This window comes from Papio anubis, chromosome 6 (genome assembly GCF_008728515.1).
Source record: "Papio anubis isolate 15944 chromosome 6, Panubis1.0, whole genome shotgun sequence".
NCBI lineage: Eukaryota > Metazoa > Chordata > Mammalia > Primates > Cercopithecidae > Papio > Papio anubis.
In genome coordinates, this window is record NC_044981.1 from 17,998,525 (window position 1) to 18,018,549 (window position 20,025).

Here is a 20,025-nt window from a genome sequence, read left to right on the forward strand (position 1 = left end):
TGGGCATTCAACCTGGTCAAACTTTTGGATGGCTATATCCCCAGGAACTGTGCAGCAAAGACAAGTCATATCTACTCTGCCCTGTTCAGATTCCTAACCTACAGAATTCATGGGTATAGCAAAATGGGGTTTTTTTAGACCACTAAGTTTTAGAGTAGTTTGTTAAGCAACAATAGTAACTGAGACACCTTCCCAGCTTTTTAAAAAAAATCCTAGTGTCCAAGGTGCACTACAGCCCAATTAAGTGAGAATCTCTGGGGCTGGGACCCAGGCATCTATTTTTTTTTTTTTTTTTTTGAGACGGAGTCTCGCTCTGTCGCCCAGGCTGGAGTGCAGTGGCCGGATCTCAGCTCACTGCAAGCTCCGCCTCCTGGGTTTACGCCATTCTCCTGCCTCAGCCTCCCGAGTAGCTGGGACTACAGGCGCCCGCCACCTCGCCCAGCTAGTTTTTTGTATTTTTAGTAGAGACAGGGTTTCACCATGTTAGCCAGGATGGTCTCGATCTCCTGACCTTGTGATCCGCCCGTCTCGGCCTCCCAAAGTGCTGGGATTATAGGCTTGAGCCACCGCGCCCGGCCCAGGCATCTATTTTTAAAGCATCCCAGGAAATTCTGTGGTGCAGCCAAGGTTGAGAACCAAAGTCCAGATCCATGCAGTTCAACACACTGGCCACATATAGCTCTTTAAATTTAAATTAATGAAAATAAAATTTAAATTTAAATTCCTTGATCATAGTGACATTTCAAGTATTCAGTGATCATATATGGCTAGTGGTTGTCATATTGGACAGTGAAGGTATAGAACATTTCCATCATCTCAGAAAATTCTACTGGACAGTGCTGGTCTAGACTAGCAGTTCTCAAAGCTTGGTCCTGAGCTACCAGCATCAGCCATCACCTGGGAACTTGTTAGAAATGTACATTCCCAGCTGGGCGCAGTGGTTCACACCTATAATCCCAGCACTTTGGGAGGAAGAGGCGGGCAGATCACTTGAGGTCAGGAGTTTGAGACCAGCCTGGCCAACATGGTGAAACCCTGTCTCTACTAAATATGCAAAAAAAAAAATTAGCAGGTGTGGTGGCAGGTACCTGTAATCCCAGCTATGCAGGAGGCTGAGGCAGAAGAATTGCTTGAATCTGGGAGGTGGAGGTTGCAGTGAGCTGAGATCATGCCACTGCACTTCAGCCTTGGCAACAGAGCGAGACTCCAGCTCAAAAAACAGCAAAAAAAAAAAAAAAAAAAGGCCAGGTGCAGTGGCTCACACCTGTAATCCCAGCACTTTGGGAGGCTAAGGCAGGTGAATCATGAGGTCAGGAGATAGAGACCATCCTAGCTAACACGGTGAAACTCTGTCTCTACTAAAAATAAAAAAAATTAGCCAGGCGCAGTAGCAGGCACCTGTCCCAGCTACTCGGGAGGCTGAGGCAGGAGAATGGCGTGAACCCGAGAGGCAGAGCTTGCAGTGAGCCGAAATGGTGCCACTGCACTCCAGCCTGGGCAACAGAGTGAGACTCCGCCTCAAAAAAAAAAAAAAAAAAAAAGAAATGCACATTCCCAGGCTCCACCCTAGACCTACCAAATCAGAACCTGTCAGGGTGGGACCCTCCAGGTGATTCTGATGTACATTCAAGTTTGAATACCACCTATCTTGTTACTACTGCCCATACAAAATCATTTTTGCCATGTCGTCTCTCGTACTTAAATATGGAAATTATCAACTTTTAGCTTCACTATAATGTAAAAGAATAGTTCATGTTGTCACACAATTGCAAAGATGTATTTTTATGCTGGCAATCATGAGAAGAAATGCCTTTCAACTAGCAAGCAAAGGACACTAAAATGTTTCATGAAGATGCTCTTATTTGTAATCTCTAATAGAAACAACTGTAAGGCCTAAAAATATAGAAACGGTTAAAAATTCAAGAGACTATATTCAATTATTAAAATTATAAATGTGAAAACTATGACTATGACCATATGTAGCATGACAAAATATAAGTGGAAGAAAAGCAAAACACAAAATTATAACAGCAAATATTTGTATTACATGGGCAAGGACAAAATAAACATCGAGGAAAAATAACTGATTTGTTAAGCTTGGTAGGACAACGATTCTCACATCCCTTTTTTGTTTCTGTCATGCTTCTTACAAAGTTACCTATGCAAAAACATTTTAGAGTGTCTAACAATGCAACTTTTAAAAAAGACACGATTGTGCTTTGACATGAAAAGTACATTGCAAGGATAATTTGATAAAATAGTCCTACTTTATCAATGACTCACCGAATTGTTAATCTCACAATAACATGAAATTAACACTGGATTCAATCAAATGAGGGGGCTTGGACTGGTGAACTATCAGGTCTTTCTAGTCCTGTGAGTCTAGGAGGATTCTCCTCTCTACTTTTCCTTTTTAACCTTAGATCTACAATTGAATATAAGGATTACACATTTTTCACGAATAAAATTTTACACAGTTTAACCTTAGATCTACAATCGCATATAAAAATTATACATTTTTCACAAATAAAATTTTACAGAGAGCTGTGAAAACTTTATTTTGTTTTTATTTAGTTTTCACCTAGTTGTTCAGCGGTAAAATACCAAATAAACTAATTTCCAAGGAGGAACTTCTTCTTACATTTGCATGTCTAAATATTCAGAAATATTTTGTAGAGTGGTCTTTTTTGAAAAAATAGCCACTGGATCTCACATAAATCAACTGTTGTTTTAATACGTTTTCATCTAAATTTTAGCATTTCCATTACATCCCTTGTTGATAGCTCTGACATTAATAAAAATTTCTCATATGCCAAGGTACAAAGTAATCTCACTAAGTGCTTCTGAATGTCTTGTTTATTTCTCTGCTATTCTGTTTCCTTTGCAGGTAATATTCTGAAAATTTCTTTAAATTCTAAACATATAAACATCTTCTCTGCTCTTGTTCCAGGGAAGATTTGAGAAAGGGTAACTTTAGTTGGATTACTCCAATAAACTGATATCTGGAGAATGTTTACTATTTGAGGGAAACTTATTCCTGTAAATTTTCTTAAAAATATGAGTACATGGCATGTGCAGTTTTATTGAAAATTGGAGACAGTTCAAGTTTTCCACTATTTCTAGCTGGATTTCGCCACAGGAAGCTGAGTTAAGTAGTGGGATGATAAACTAGCCATTTTGGTACCATTCTGAAAAGATGTAAGACAAAAGATATAATAATATGGCATTTTCCTCCACCCTAATAGGCATACACCTTTTTAAAAAGGACAAAACAATTTCTTAACTAAAATTTTTGCAACAGTGATGCAAAAAGTATGATTTTTAAAAATTTTCCAGCCGGGTATGGTGGCTCACGCCTGTAATCCCAGCACTTTGGGAGGCCAAGGAGGGCGGACCAGGAGGCCACTTGAGGCCAGGAGTTCGAGAACAACCTGACCAATGCAGCGAAACCCCATGTCTACTAAAAACACAAAAATGTAGCCAGGCGTGGTGATGCACACCTGTAGTCCCAGCTACTCGGGAGGCTGAGGCACAAGAATCGATTGAACCTGAGGGGCAGAGGTTGCAGCGCACCAAGATTGTGCCACTGGACTCCAGCCTAGGCGACACAACGAGACTCCATCTAAAAAAAAAAAAAAAAATCCAGCTTTTTGTAGTAACAAACTATCTTTATGAATGTGGGTAACTGAGTTGTCTACAGTAGCTACTACCTTCAATTCTAGCATTTATCGAAGTTCTTAAGAAAAAGAAAATTATTGCTTTTATTGTTGGAAGTTCAACAGAAAAGGGATTTGACAAAAACTTTTAATAATAATAGTAACTGCAAAGAGAATTTACAAAATGCTTTTGGCGTGGGGCATTCTTGAATCTAAGCACTGAGAACACAACGATAAATCATGTATAGTTCTTGCTCTGGAGAAACCCCAGAGTTTAGCTGAGATACAGTTACATCTGAGAAATGTCCTTAACATAAAATACACCAAAACAAACAAACAAAACAATGTGCTTTAGGGAGAAAACAAAAAGCAAACTATATGGAGAAAATTATCATTAACATCCTCAGATAGACAGAGAAGATACCACAAAAAAAAACAAGAATAAAATGCTTAAAAAAAAAAGGAGGCCAAAAAAAGAGCTCTTGAAAATTAAAAATGTGACAGCAGAAAAGAAAAATTAATCATAAGGATTAAACATAAGGCTTGTAAGATATAGTGTAGGAAATCTCTGAAAAGGTAGGACAAAAAGACAAGAGGTAAAAAGTAAAAAGAAAAAATAAAACCATCAGAAGACCAGTTCAGGAAACCCCATGTCCTATTAGGTGTTCCAGAAAAAAAGAGAGAAAACAAAGAGAAAGTCTTATTAATGAACTAATTCAACAATAATTTTTTCAGAACTGAAAGATATGAGTTTCCAGGTCAAAAAGGCCCACTATTGTGATTTAACAAAAACAGGGAAAAAAAATTCTAACAGATTCCAGAGGGGAACAAACTAGGTCACATCCAAAGGATTAGAAACCCAAATAACTTCTCAACAGAAGCAATGAAAGATGAAAGACAGTGGAATAATGTCTTTAAAGTAGAATATGATACACAGCCACACTATCAATAAGGTGAGTAGGTGGAATTAAGATACTTTTCATAGTTTCAAAAAACTTCACCTTCCAATCATGCTTTCTTAGGAAACTACTGAAGGATGTGCTCTACAAAATGGAAGCAGGAAACCAAGAAGAAGGGAAAGAAAATAGAAAAATAGGAGATTCCACACAGAAGAAAGGTCAAGGGAATCCCCTGAATGATGGTGCGGGAAACCCCGGGGAGACAACTGCTCCAAGCTGAGAGGGCTACGAGATCACAACAGAACACGTAAGAAGAGCCAAGGAGAAATGTCTCTAAGAAGAGGAACTCCAAAGAGTACCTTTTATGTTTGAAAGTCTTGAAAAAAGATTTAGGCAAGCAGCAGAGAGTTTGGATGTTGACGTAATAAGTACATAGAAAAAGAAGCAAAATAAAGAAAAAAAGAGGGAAAAAAGCAACAATTATTAATACCAGGGAAAACAAAAGTTTTGTATGATAAGAATTCATTGAACAACTCATAGCTCAATGCCAACAATGTTCGGTATAGTCATATAAATAATGTCAACACTAAATATTGATCCAACCAAAATTACTATTTTGGGAAAATAGGGAGCAGGTGGGAAGAATTTGGGGGTGAGGTGAGAATAAAGCAGAGAAAGAGAACAAAGAGAGCAAATAAAAAACTAGCACTACCAGAATGTTATTCAGAAATATGGCGGGAAATTCCAAAACAATGAACTAAAACCACTAAAAGTGGTTGCCTCTGGGGAAAGAAATGAAGAGGGGGACCTGTTTTTTTTTTTTTAACACAGCCTTTATAAATTTTATAACTACTTCACACTTTAAACCTGTGTACACAGGTTTAAAAAAAAAAAAAAAAACAACAACCTGGGGCCCAAGTTCTTACTCACTAAACCTATGGTTTTCAAAATATAAGTTTGTGACTCATTAGTGAGTTGAGAAATAATTCAGTAAGACACAGCCATCATTTTTTTAATGAATTCTAACAGAAGGGGACGGAAAAACATCGCATACAGTTAAGAGTATTTTTTCATGAACCTTTGAAATATACATATACAAGTTCATAATTTAAAATGTATTTTTAACTGTTGACTATCAACAAAATAATATGAAATAACAACTCTAAACTACACTACATTATAATTACTTTTAGTTTTGTTTCTTTCTCTTTTTTCTTTTTTTTTTTTTTTTTTTTTTTTGAGACGGAGTCTCCCTGTGTCGCCAGGCTGGAGTGCAGTGACATGATCTCGGCTCACTGCCACCTATGCCTCCCGGGTTCAAGTGGTACTCCTGCCTCAGCCTCCCGAATAGCTGGGACTACAGGCGCCTACCACCACGCCCAGTTAACTTTTGTATTTTTAGTAGAGACAAGGTTTCACCATGTTGGCCAGGATGGTCTCAATCTCTTGACCTAGTGATCCACCCACCTCGGCCTCCCAAGGTGCTGGGACTACAGGCGTGAATCACCGCACCTGGCCTGTTTATTTTTCTTAACACTTCTTACTATCATTCCTAACGTTTTCATTTTTGTTTTGTTTTGGTTTGTTTCTGTTTTTGTTTTTTTGAGTCAGGGTCTTACTTTGTAACCCAGCCTGGAGCGCAGTGGTGTGATCTCAGCTCCCTGCAGCCTCAACTTCACAGGCTCAAGCGATACTCCCACCTCAGCCTCCCAAGTAGCTGGGACTACAGGTGCATGCCATCATGCCCAGCTAATTTTTGTCTTTTTTTGTACAGACAGGGTTTCACCATGTTGCCCAGGCTGGTCTTGAACTCCTGAGCTCAGGCAATTTTGCCCACTTTGGCCTCCCAAAGTGCCAGGATTACAGGCATGAGCCTCCATGCCCAGCTCTAATGTCTTGTTTTTTAAAGTAAGATTCCATGTACCTTTATTGTAAAACAAATTGAAAATGTTAATAGCTAACGAAAATAGTCCATTATAACGCTCCTTAAACTCCCACTCATGTCATGCCTGAAGAATGGTCACTCCTATACTAGTGAAACCTAAATTTTTTTTTTTTTTTTTGAGACGGAGTCTTGCTCTGTCACCAGGCTGGAGTGCACTGGCGCAATCTTGGCTCACTGCAACCTCTGCCTCGCGGGTTCAAGCATTCCCCTGCTTCAGCCTCCCAAGTAGCTGGGACTATAGGCTCACGCTAACACACCAGGCTAATTTTTTGTATTTTAGTAGAGATGGGGTTTCACCCTGTTGGCCAGATGATCTCGATCTCCTGACCTTGTGATCTGCCTGCCTCAGCCTCCCAAAGTGCTGGGATTACAGGCGTGAGTCACTGCACCCGGCCTTATTCTTTGCTTTCTTACAATTAACTCTGTAATATGGGCAGAGATAAGAATAACAACACAGAAAAGAGAATTCAAAGTCCCACAGGTGATTTTATAATGTGGAGTATTACTGCTTCTTAGGTGACTTATCTTTCTAATTATGTATGACTTTCACTAATATTTAAATTTCTGGTCTACAGAGACACAGGAGCCAAGGAACCATCCTAGAAGCCTTCAGAATGGTGGAGGAAGCCAGCTTAGAAATAAAAACTTGCAACATTTACAGACTGAATAGCCCTTACCCAAAATGCTTGGGACCAGAAGTGTTTTGGATTTTGAATTTTTCTTGAATTTAGAATATATGCATTATATACCTACCAACTGAGAATTCTTTTTTTTTTTTTTGAGATGGAGTTTTGCTCCTGTTGCTGCTCAGGTTGGAGTGCAATGGCTCAGTCTCGGCTCACCGCACCCTCCGCCTCCTGGGTTCAAGCAGTTCTCCTGCCTTAGCCTCCCAAGTAGCTGGGATTACAGGTGTGTAACACCACACCCAGCAAACTTTTCTATTTTTTTAGTAGCGACGGGGTTTCACCATGTTGGCCAGGCTGGTCTCAAACTCCTGACCTCAGGTGATCTGCCTGCCTTGGCCTCCCAAAGTGCTGGGATTACAGGTGTGAGCCACTGCACCTGGCCCCCAGGAATCTGGAGCATTTTGGATTTCAGATGTTCAGAAAGGGATACCGCTGGTGAATAAACTAGAAAATACATACAAAGTTGATTAAGAGGAAGCTTTCTTCCACTGACCCTCCCTCACACGATTCGCAAGGTGTATTGTTCATCCTGCCATATGGAAAATATGAACAGGAAGCTAAAAACTTTCATGCTCTTCTACTGAGAGCCCATATTTAGCCCAACATTTTATTTTTACACAGCAGGTTAGATACGTACTTTATTTTGGAGTGTTACCTTACAATTCACTTACATAAAATAATTAAGAAGAAAACTTCTGTAGAAAGCAAGTTCCACTGTATTCTTTTCACAGCATAGCATCCTAAAAGTCACGGGGATCAGACCCATAAGCCAACCACCTATATTTTAAAAAACCACCACCACCATTCACATTGAATGTAAAAAAGAATGAGTAAGTCTTAATATGCTGGTATTGAAAGATTCCAAAGGGAGCCGGGTGCGGTGGTTTATGCCTGTAATCCCAGCACTTTGGGAGGCCCAGGCAGGCGGATCACGAGGTCAGGAGTTTGAGACCAACCTGGCCAACATAGTGAAACCCCGTCTCTACTAAAAATACAAAAAAAATTAGCTGGGTGTGGTGATGGCCACCTGTAATCCCAGCTACTTGGGAGACTAAGGCAGGAAAATCGCTTGAACCTGGGAGGCAGAGGTTACAGTGAGCTGAGATTGCGCCACTGCCCTCCAGCCCAGGCAACAGTGCAAGACTCCGTCTCAAAAAAAAAAAAAGAAAGATACCAAAGATATTTCTTAAAATACATATAAATAAGATACTTATTTGTGTACATAGTTGTGTGTATTAAAAAGGCACATATATATCTGGAAAAAAAGGCATGAGAACTAAGTGACAGTGGCTACCCATTTTCAGAGAGGTGAAGAAATGGGCAAAGTAGGGATGACAGCAGGAGTGAAGAGGGAGATGTTTCACTGTGTATGTCAGCCTTTATAGCAAGTTAGGGATTCTCATTCCATTGCTCCCTTCATCCTACTCCATCCCTTCACCCACACCCACCCCACCCCCAGAACTGTCTTGCTGTTTTGTTTTGTTTTGTTTTGTTTTTTGAGATGCAGTCTCACTCAGTTGCCCAGGCGAGAGTGCAGTAGCACAATCTTGGCTCATGGCAACCTCCACCTCCAAGGTTCAGGTGATTCTTCTGCCTTAGGCTCCCAGGCAGCTGAGATTACAGGTATGCTCCACCACACTCGGCTAATTTTCATATTTTTAGGAGAGACAGGGTTTCACCATGTTGGCCAGGGTCGTCTCGAACTCCTGGCCTCAAGTGGTCCACCCACCCTAGCCTCCCAAAGTGCTGGGATTACAGGTGTGAGCCACCTTACCCAGTCCAGAACTGCCTTGCTTCTGAATCGTACTCCACACCCTCACTCACACACGTACAATCACCCAGAAGCAACGTGTGGCAGGTATGCTTTCACTTTCATTGGCAAAGGACTCTCTCCTCATCTTGCAAAAGTGAACCTGTACTCTCAGCATCCATAAGACCACACAAACACGACCTGTCTTGGCAAGTTGCCAGGACCTTGGGTAGCATCCACAGCCCCTCCTCAATGCTCCCATCACATTTGCTAAGCCCTTGCTAAGTGCCAGTATGCAGGAGCATGAGGCATAAAGACAAGTAGGACAAGGTACCTGCCTTCAGGGAGTTCACAGCCTCAAGGGAGAGAAAGAAGAGGAAACAGAGAATTTCGAAATTATGTGGTTCAGGAAATGGCAAAAGTATACGCCAGTGTAATTTACCACGTTGTATTTTAACTATTTTTTTCCTCTCTCTCCCCTATCTCTCCAAGGTGAGTGACTCTGGTGTAGGTACTAGATCCACAAGTATCTTAGAATCCCCTATGCTGAGCATGGTATTGAAATGATCTGAACTTCTTGTCTCCTGGAGAGCAATGCAATGATATTTTAAGAAACAAATCCATATGTCTTAATGTTTCAGAATGGTGATCAGTATACATAGCAACTACTAACCTGGACCTATGCAATGTATTACAATACTAGAATTTCAGCAACAAAACAAACATCTTTAACCTCAGAGATCCTCTGATCTTTTAGTCCTTGCTACACACTGTTGGCTTTGGTTTTGTAAATGGGGAAATCATGAAAGTTGACCCCATCTGTTTGTCTGTTTGTTTGTTTTCCCTAGACATCAGTGCACTCTCACTTGCTTTTACTGGTAAGACTGAAAACTTTCACCCACTAACCTTGAATTTCTATCCATGGTTAATCATTGGTAATTTCTTGCAACTTTCAGAAAAACAGTAATTCTCAATTCGACACAGGTCTGCCAATATGCATTTAAAGACCTCTTACACTTCAAACCTTGGACTTGTAGGTATGAAAAATAATAACATTCTCAGTATTCTACTCTTCACCTTTGCCCTGCCCTGAGCACTATCTAAAAACCAATGACAGAAATGAATTGCAAACATAGCATGAAGCATTGCTGCAATTAATCAACCCAGAACCCAAGGGAGGAATTGTTTCTATTTTTAAATGCACTGTTACTTTAAGGGAAAAGTCTGTGGAGAAATATGAAACCAAGCTGCATAATGAAAATAAAAATGCATTTGGTGTCTTCATCTGTGCAAAGACAGTAATCCTAATGTACAAGGAGCACTGTTGTGTTGACTCCTCAGTTTGTCTGTAAACGAAATGACCGGTACTCAGACAGAATCCCATGGAAAGCTCATCTGCTACTCAAAGAATTAGATCTGTCAGAAGGACAAAACATGAGAGTACCCATATTTCAATGCTATTTTTATAACTCCAGATAAGGGACTATCACAGTAAGTAAGCAGATGAATAGATCCCAAAATCACCCTTCAAATCTTTACCTAAAAGATCCTGATTAGTAACTAACGTGGTTCAGCCCGAAAAATGATCAACTGATTACTTAGCATTTGGAACCAACTGTCCACAGTTATAGATTGTATCCAAATTCCACAAAATCAAATCTGTTTCTCTTCACAAATGACAACACTTCATGTCATTAAACAGTAGCTAACAGTCGCACTCCTTATGGTTAAGAGTGACAAGGAGCAGGTGCCAAGCCAGCAAGGAAAAATAGCAGCAGCTACATGACAGGAGCTAAAAAATATTCTACCTGTTCCCCCAGACTGCTTTCAAGAATCTGACCCAATAGAATTTTTTCCCGAAACAATATAACGATATCCAGTTTGCGGGGGGCTGGGGCGGTACATTCGTTGGTGATATGGGCATCTAATTTAATCTGTAAATATTTAATGTACTCAATGAGTTGACTTACTATCACCATGAAATATACCATACTATCTACACTGCTATAAATGCATCTAAAAATACATCCATTACTAAACAACACTCAGTACAATGTACAATAAACACTACATCCAGTGTTAAACACAACATTTTAAATATAGCTTAGCTATTTAGTATCACCACTAGAATCTGCTAAAGGTAGCAGAATGTTTGCAAACTGGATAAAAACTGCTATGCTCAATACGAAAAGCAAAGAATTTCCAATCTTATCTCCTCATGATTTCTTTCCCCAAATTTGGCAAAACTGAGCTTGAATACCACACATTATAGAATGGAGGCATCGCTTCTCTAAGCAATAATGTAACAAACCCTGCCTCAGAGTCTCTCTTCAGTGAAAATCTCTGAAGAACGAAATTCACTAAATTGTATTCCATCGATCAACAGGTGATTCTTGGAAACAAAAACTCATACTCATTTCCAATGAAAATTAATTTTGTAAACTATCCCGTTTTTTCACACATATATATTCACAACCTACTGCATTATTATATTGAATGAATTCCAACCGATTTCTTCTCAGAGGCTTACTAGAAAAATGCCAAATATTCAAATTATTTTGGGGCATTATCCCATACTGCTGCATGAAACATAATAAGGATCCAACAGTTACCACTTTTCAAATGCAAATATGTTGCCATCTAGTAAATACAGCCCCTTTTTAAACATCCCTCAGTGTCTATACAGTTCAGGGCCCTACTTTTGTTTCTTTGAAAATCAAAATTCGCGCATTACATTGAGGCATTATCTCAACTCAGCAACAACAACTAAAATAGGTGTTAACTAGCCCAGCCTGAGTCTGCATCGTACAAGACTCTTGCTCTATTTTTTCCTCCCATTTTACACACACTGTCCCTAAACAATTCTGCCAAAGGAAACAAACGCTGCAGTGACGAAAAGAATCCCGGGCACTGGGTTCCACGAACAATGAGGACGTGGGCTGGTCACCTGCCGGCCTCGGGCCTCAGTTTTCCTGTCTGTAAAATGTGGCGGCTGGGCGAATCACCTATAGGGTCCCATCCGGCCCTCTCCCTCCCGGGTGCCTCGCGGCCCGCCCGGACTCAGCTGACTGGTGCTGGCTGTGGCCAGGGTGCCCTGCCTGCCGCCGCTCTAGATGGAGGGGAAGGCGGGCGAGGGAGGAGAGGAACTTGGACTTGCAACAGCTTCAAACAGGAGCGGGCGACAAACTTGAAGCCATCCTCCTAACAATAGGAAAGAGCACTCCCATTTTCCTGGCTCAAACTTGCAGGACCCCGAGAGGCTGGATCCTCCCAGCCGCCCTCTGGGAACCCGCTTTACCTTTCTCCCTGTTTGGTGTTAGCAGGAGGAGGGTGCAGGACCGTTTGATTCCCTTCCATCTCCACCACGCACTTGGTGTTCAGTTCCAGTTCTGAAAGCACAGAGAGAAAGGGACGTTGCAAAGTCCAGCATCCGCGCCTCCAGCCCGCCCGCCCTCCATCCGCGCCGCGCGGGGCTCCGTCCCTGAAGGCTGCCGAGCCCGGAGACGGCGCCCCGGGCACCACGGCCAGCGCGGACGCCGCCTCCGCCCCGGCCGCGCTCTCGCCGTCCCGGCCCCGCAGTTTCCAAAGTTGCCCCCGCCCTCAGCCCGGTGAAATAAGGCGAAAGCTCCTCACCTCGTCGGTTCATGGGCCGGACCCGGACGGCAACTTTTACCTTGGTATCCGACATGTTGGCTGCGCTAGCCCGGCCGCTCGCCGCTCGGCACGAGGAGACCCTCACGCGCCAGCGCCGCCGCCACTTCATGCCTTGAGCGCGGCCGCCGCCGCTCTGCCTTGAGCTCCGGAGAGCAGCACCGAACGCAGGCCCTCCGGGGAGCGCGACGCGGGCGCAGCCCGCAGCCCAGGGAGAGCGCGCAGGGCAGGGCGCGGCGTAACGGCAACGGCAGGCAGGAGAGCCTCGCCGCCCGGCCCAGGCGCAGCTCTAGCCGCTGCCGCTTGAGTGCTGAACCGCAGCGCCGCGACCCTCGCAGCTGCCCGGGAAGCCCGCGCCGCCCATGTTGCGCGCTCACCGCGGGGCTCGGGAGAGGCCGGACACGGCCACGCGCGGCGCCCCCTGGAGCGGCGGGACGGCAGTAGAGCAGCGGAGAGCGGCGGCGCTTAGGGAGGCTACAGAGTCCAGGGGCAGGGACGTTAACACAGGAACCTCTGGGGCCAGGCACCCGGCGGCCCCAGGGCAGCCAAACCAGCGCCGGGGCATGCACCACCCGGAGCCCCGGGACAGCAGCAAGGACCACGGCCCGCCGCGCTGGGTGGGCAGGCCTTCCCCTACGAGCCCCGGCACGCCGCCCCCTCTGTCCCACACGGAGCCTGCAGCGGTATTTTAAGATCTCTGTGGTGAACCGAGACTAGAAATGAATCTGTGAATCCACCACCGAAACAGTGTACGTTTGTAAATAGTGCTCTCTTCCCTTCCCGGCCTCTCTTGTCGTGGGAGGGATGTCAAGTGGGCTGGAAGGGCCATTAACTCTTACATAAGAATTTAATAGCAATGGTTTCTGTCATCCTGCCAAATGCAGACCTCGCTGCCAGGGCGGAACTGGGCGAATCTGATTTATTCTGTTTGGTTCAACAAGTGCTTAAGATGCGCTCACCGAGTGCCAGGCATTTTGAAGCATACAGAAGTCAAAAATCCAGAGTTTAGATGCAGGAATCTTTCGATTTTGCTTAAATCTAGAAGTCCACTTATTGGAAGATGTACTGAGGTTTTACTGTGTGCAGGATGCTGTTGAGGACACACAGAAACATGCATAGCATGATGCAGAAGCACACGCTAAGGTGGAAGAGAGGGCGTGGAGACCTATTATGCTAGAAAGTGTGGGGCAGGTGCTAGGAGAGACCTCGTCCGCCTCCACCAGGTGCCAAGCTATGGGCCTGATGTTAAGACGCTACCCTTGACTCTCAAACAACACGGGTTTGAACTGCACGAGTCCATTTACACATGGCTTTTTTTCAACCAAAGTCTAATTGAAAATACAATATTCGTGCTCTGGCACAGTGGCTTACTCCTGTAATCCCAACACTTTGGGAGGCTGAGGCGGGAGGATCACTTGAGGCCAGGAGTTCAAGACCAGCCTGGGCAATGTAAAGAAACCCCATCTCGCCAAAAAAAATTTTAAAAAATAGCCGGGCATGGTGGCACGTGTCTGTAGTCTCAGTTACTGGAGCGGCTGAGGTGGGAGGATCGCTTGAGCCTGGAAGGTTGAGGCTGCAGTGAGCCATGTTCACACCACTGCACTCCAGCCTAGGCAACAAAGCAAGACCCTGTCTCAAAAAAAAAAGAAACAAGAAAAGACAGTATTTGGCAGGTCAAAAATGGGAGATCCAACTTTTCCTATTTGTGGGTTCTGCAGAGCTGATCGTCAGATTTGAGTGTGAATGGTTTTGGATGATCCTGGAGCCAGTCTCCTGTGTACACTGGAGGACAACTACTTCAGCCCCACCTTATTGTAGAGCCAGCTATCTCAGTCCACCTCTGGGAGGGCCTGTTTCATCTTTCCTCCTCTCCATTCCTACTGCTGCAATCTCACTTTGCCTGTCCATTCACTTGTTCAACAAATGTGTTCTGAGTGCCCTACTATGTTACAAATACTGTTGCAGGCTTTTGCTAAAGACTTTCGGCTGCTGCCCAGAAAGAGGTGAAATTTCCAGCCCTCTAGGGCTAAAAATCTAGGTCTGTGCATACCTCTTCACTTTTGGGCTACTGAGACATCTTCTTAACCTTCCTAGCTTTGCTTTCCTCTAATCACTCCTAAATTCAGCTTCCAGACTGATTTTTCACAAAATTAGAACTTTATCCGTTAATCATGCATGCTATTCTATTGTTCAAAAAACTCTCAGGCTGGGTGCAGTGGCTCATGCCTGTAATCCCAGCACTTTGGAAGGCCAAGGCGGGCAGATCACCTGAGGTCGGGTGTCCCAGACCCACCTGACCAACATGGAGAAACCCCATCTCTACTAAAAATACAAAATTAGCCAGGCATGGTGGCACATGCCTGTAATCTCAGCTACTAGAGAGGCCGAGGCAGGAGAATCGCTTGAACCCAGGAGGCAGAGGTTGTGGTGAGCTGAGATCATGCCGTTGCACTCCAGCCTGGGCAACAAGAGCCAAACTCCGTCTCAAAAACAAACAAGTAAACAAACAAAAAACCACTCTGGCCTACCCTATTTAATATTACCTCCCACCATTCCTGAAATTCTTCACTTTATCCAGGACCTTTTCACAAGCAAGATGCCATCCCTATGCTAAGCCATTGCTCTGGCAGTTTCTGTCAATGGGAATTGTAGAGGGTTGAATTTGTATCTCCCAAAAAGGTATGTACAAGCCATAACCTCCAGTACCTGTGAATGTGACCTTATTTGGAAACAGGGTCTTGGCAGAAAAAATTAAGTTAGGATGAGGCCATACTGGGTTAGGATGGGCCCTAAATCCAATGACTAGTGTCTTTTTTTTTTTTTTTTTTTTTGAGACAGAGTCTCGCTCTGTCGCCCAGGCTGGAGTTCAGTGGCATGATCTCAACTCACTGCAACCTCCACTTCCAGGTTCAAGCAATTCTCCTGCCTCAGCCTCCCAAGTAGTTGGGACTACAGGCGTGTGCCATCATGCCTAGCTAATGTTTGTATTTTTAGTAGAGATGGGGTTTTGCCATGTTGCCCAGGCTGCTCTCGAACTTCTGACCTCAGGTGATCCACCCACCTCGGCCTCCCAAAGTGTTGGGATTACAGGTATGAGCCACCGCGCCTGGCCTGACTAGTGTCTTTATTAGAGAAAGGAGAGGGGGATTTGGATACACAGGGAGGAAGACCATGTGAAGACAGAGGCAGAGATTGGAATGATACAGCCACAAGCCAAGGTTTGCCAGGAGCCAGCAGAAGCTAGGAAGAGGAAAGGAAGCCTCCAGAGGAAACATGGCTCTGCTGACACCTTGATTTGAGACTTCTAGCCACCAGAACTGTGAGACACTAAATTTCTGTTGTCTTATGCCACCCAGTTCATGATCATTTGTTACAGCAGTCTTAAGAAACTAATACAGAGGCCAGGTGCAGTGGCTTATGCCTGAAGTCTCAGCACTTTGGGAGGCCAAGGTGGGAGGATCACTTGAACCCAGGAGTTTGAGACCAGCCTGGGCAACATAGGGAGACTCTATCTCTACAAAAAATAAAAAATTAGCCAGGCGTGATGGCATGTGCCTGTGGTTCCAGCTACTTGGGAGGCTGAAGCAGGGGGATTGCTAGAAAGCCTAGGTCAAGGCTGCAGTGAGCCATGATTGTACCACTGCACTCCAGCCTGGGCAACAGGGTAGACTCAGTCTCAAAAAAAAGAAAGAGAGGAAGGAAGAAAGAAAGAAAAGGGAGGAGGGAAGGAAGGAAGGATATACAAAATTTAATCAGTCCCCTCTCTGTCTCATTTTCTCCTTCTCCCTCATTCTCTGCCAGATCATGAAAGCCTTGAGTGCCTGAGAAATTTCATGTTTATTGCAAAGGCAATAGGAACTGAATGAAGCATTTGAATTTGGAGCCAGGGATTGACATATTCAGAGCATTGATTCAGGGTAATTAATTTGGCAACACTGTATCCATCCAGAGGGCTATTGTAGTCATCCAGATGAGAGGTGATGATGATAGCGTGAACAAAGCCAATGATAGCACAAATGGAGCAGAAGGAACAGATGCAGAACTTACTGCAGCGAGAAAAGTGGAACAATTTAGCAACCAATGGGATGTGAGGATTGAGGGAGGCGAAGGATTGCAAGTGACTGAGAAAGGGATTGGGAGGATGATGGCCCATAACACCATGAATGGATGAGAAGAATAGGTCTTAAGGTAAGAGGGGCATGATTCATTTGGTGTTACAGGTTAAAAAAACAGTTCCCGGCTGGGCGCAGTGGCTCATGCCTATAATGCCAGCACTTTGGGAAGCCGAGGCGGGCGGATCACAAGGTCAGGAGGTCGAGACCACAGTGAAACCCTGTCTCTACTAAAAATACAAAAAATTAGCTGGGCGCAGTGGCAGGCGCCTGTAGTGCCAGCTACTCGGGAGGCTGGGACAGGAGAATGGCGTGAACCCGGGAGGCGGAGCTCGCAGTGAGCCGAGATTGAGCCACTGCACTCCAGCCTGGGCGACAGAGCAAGACTCTGTCTCAAAAAAAAAAAAAAAACCGGTTCCCACTGCTTCTTTGCAGAATGACTCTTCTTTCTGCTTTCCTGACCCTTTCCAACTTTAAAGACCAGATTAGTCCTCACCTCTTCTATGAAGAGTTTACTAGTCTGGGCATGGTGGCCCATACCTGTAATCCCAGCATTTTGGGAGACTGAGGTGGGCGGATCACTTGAGTCTAGGAGTTCAAGACCAGCCTGGCCAATCCAGTGAATCTCTGTCTCTACTAAAAATACAAAAAAATTATCTGGGCATAGTGGCACATGACTGTAATCCTAGCTACTTGGGAAGCTGTGGTATAAGAATTGTTTGAACCCAGGAGACAAGAGGTTGCAGTGAGCCAAGATCATGCCACTGCACTCCAGCCTGGGTGACAGACTAAGACTCTCTCTCTCAAAAAAAAAAAAAAGTGTTCACTAAACGTTTCTTTTTCAAATCAGTTTAGCCTTACATCATTAGGAATTATGCCTTTTTAGAGTTTGAAGGTGCCTTTGGGAGTCCTGTGGACCTTTTTACAATAGCCCCCAAAGTGGCCACCCATTCTGTGCTTGAATTCTGGTGACAGAGTGCTCAAATTTGAAGAGAAGCTGAATTCAGTCAGGGGACTCATCAAGTTCTTCGCCTAGGAAAGGCCTCGGTGAAGAATCAGATTTGCATCCCTGGGCATTCCACCCAGTGACAGAAGTGCTGCCTCCTTGTGCTTCCCACGCCAAATTTTTTTTGAGACGGAGTCTTGCTGTATCACCCAGGCTGGAGTGCAGTGGCGCAACCTCAGCTCACTGCAACCTCTGCCTCCCAGGTTCAAGTGATTCTCCTGCCTCAGCCTCCCGAGTAGCTGAGATTACAGGCACATACCACCACACATGGTTAATTTTTTGTATTTTTAGTAGGGAAGGGGTTTCGCCGTGTTGGCCAGGCTGGTCTCAAACTCCTGACCTTAAGTGATCCGCCTGCCTCAGCCTCCCAAAGTGCTCGGATTACAGGCATGAGCCACCATGCCCAGCCTCCAAATCTAACTCCTGCTATACCTGAAGCCCCTCAGATACTTGAGACTGGCTATCACATCCTTCTGAAGACTTCCGTTCCCCTAGAACTGTTTCCGTTCCCCTAGAGCTGTTTTGGTTACCGTTGTAGTAAATCCCACCAAAATTTAGTGTCTTAAAACAACAATCTAGTGGTGTGTGCCTGTAGTCCCAGCTACTCAGGAGGGATGCAAGGACTTTTCTATCATGACAACAGGAAAGTTTGGGATGCTGGACAGACAATGTCCCATTCTGGAGTCAGCAAGGAGAAGCAGCTCAGAGTGTGGGCCCACTGCATATAGGTAAAGGCCCATCAGAGGGCTGGCCTAGCCTGGCTAGAGGCCCTGGACTGGGGCTGAGGTATGGAAAGACCAGTGAGGCTTCCTTGACAGAGCACTCTGGCCCAGCCGTCAGCCATCCCTACAATGCCCACAGACCACCATATGCCAGTGAATACAGCCATGCGTACTGGTCACTAAGAGGGCCCTGGTCTATGCTCCTTTGTCAGGAAGAGCTTGGTAGCATAGCTTTACTTTAGAAACCGGAAACACCATGGATTCTGAGGAACTGGCAGACAACTGATAGATAACAAACATCCCAAGGACTCTGGAATCATCCCATTTCAGATGTAAGACTAAGTTCCAAAGCTATTTCAGTCAGAAGTAGCAGATCAGCCTGCCAGGCTGATCTAAAAATTGCTAATGTCTTAAGTCTGCAGAGAATCAAAGAATAATCATAGAACAGGCAAATATTTTTAAATAAGAGGCTTTCTATAAACCTAGTTTAACAACCGTGAGTCAGCCTAGGCTAAGTTATGGTGACCAACAACTCTTGAATCTCAGTGGCTTACAGAAAGCTTTATGCCCTACACGCATGACTTGTCCATCATAGCCTGCTTGTGGTTTTGCTTCTATCATTTTCTTTCTGAGTCCTAGGCTGACGAAACAGCCCCTAGCTGAGACAACGCTGGTTTTGTAACAGAAGGAAAGGAGAAGGTGGCAGACCACACAATAGCTCCTCAAGTTTTGCTCAGAAATGGTACACATTGGCTGGGCACAGTGGCTCACGCCTGTAATCCCAGTACTTTGGGAGGCCAAGGCGGGCAGATCAGGACTTTGAGACCAGCCTGGCATGAACTGGTGAAACCTCATCTAACATGGTGAAACCTCATCTCTACTAAAAATACAAAAAATTAGCCAAGCGTGGTAGCAGGTGCCTGTGATCCCAGGTATTTGGGAGGCTGAGGCAGGAGAATTGCTTGAACCCCGGGAAGTGGCTATTGCAGTGAGCTGAGATCATGCCACTGCACTCCAGTTTGGACAACACAGCAAGACTCTGTCTCAAAAAAAAAAAAAAAAGGAAAGAAAGAAAGAAAGAAAAAGAAATGGTACACATCCCTTCTTAATTTTCGTTGGACAAAGCAAGTCATACGGTCAAGCCAAGCAGCAATGGAACAGGGAAAAAGAATTCTCCCCCGGGGGGAACTCCAAACCATTTATCACAAGAACATTTATATTTCACAACAGTTAACAGTAGATAACATTTATTAAACACTGACTACTTACCAAGCATAGTTCCATTATTTAATCCTCACAATAACCCTATGAGGCACAAACTATTACTGTCATCCTTCATTATAACTGACCAGTGAAAAGTAAAGAGACAATTTAAGCAACTTGCCCAAGGTCACATACCTGGGAAGTGATGGCCTTGGGATTTAAATGCAGGTCTTCAAAAACCACGGCTCTCACTTCTACAGTGTGACTGCTTCAGATGTGTTTTCTGAAATAAAGCTGCCGACCTACATAATTGGATGTGCATGTGAGTGGTTTTTCTAAGGGTGATAATGGATTTGCCTTGACTCATCTCTATTTTTCTGGCATAAAAAATATAA

The 20,025-nt window shown here is 44.2% G+C and overlaps 1 protein-coding gene across 14 annotated transcripts in view; it reads right to left on the reverse strand.

Moving 5' to 3' along the window:
• The window catches only part of KIF13A (kinesin family member 13A), a 230,481-nt gene extending 217,773 nt beyond the window's left edge, over positions 1-12,708 (reverse strand). For all 14 annotated transcript variants that reach the window (XM_031666952.1, XM_031666945.1, XM_031666939.1 and 11 more), the window contains exons 1-2: positions 12,570-12,708; positions 12,235-12,325 (exon numbers count right to left, since the gene is read on the reverse strand). In XM_031666952.1, the coding sequence (XP_031522812.1) occupies positions 12,235-12,325; positions 12,570-12,699 (221 nt within the window). In that variant the 5' untranslated portion in view covers positions 12,700-12,708. The remainder of the gene's footprint in view (positions 1-12,234; positions 12,326-12,569) is intronic.
• Positions 12,709-20,025: the final 7,317 nt, after the last annotated feature.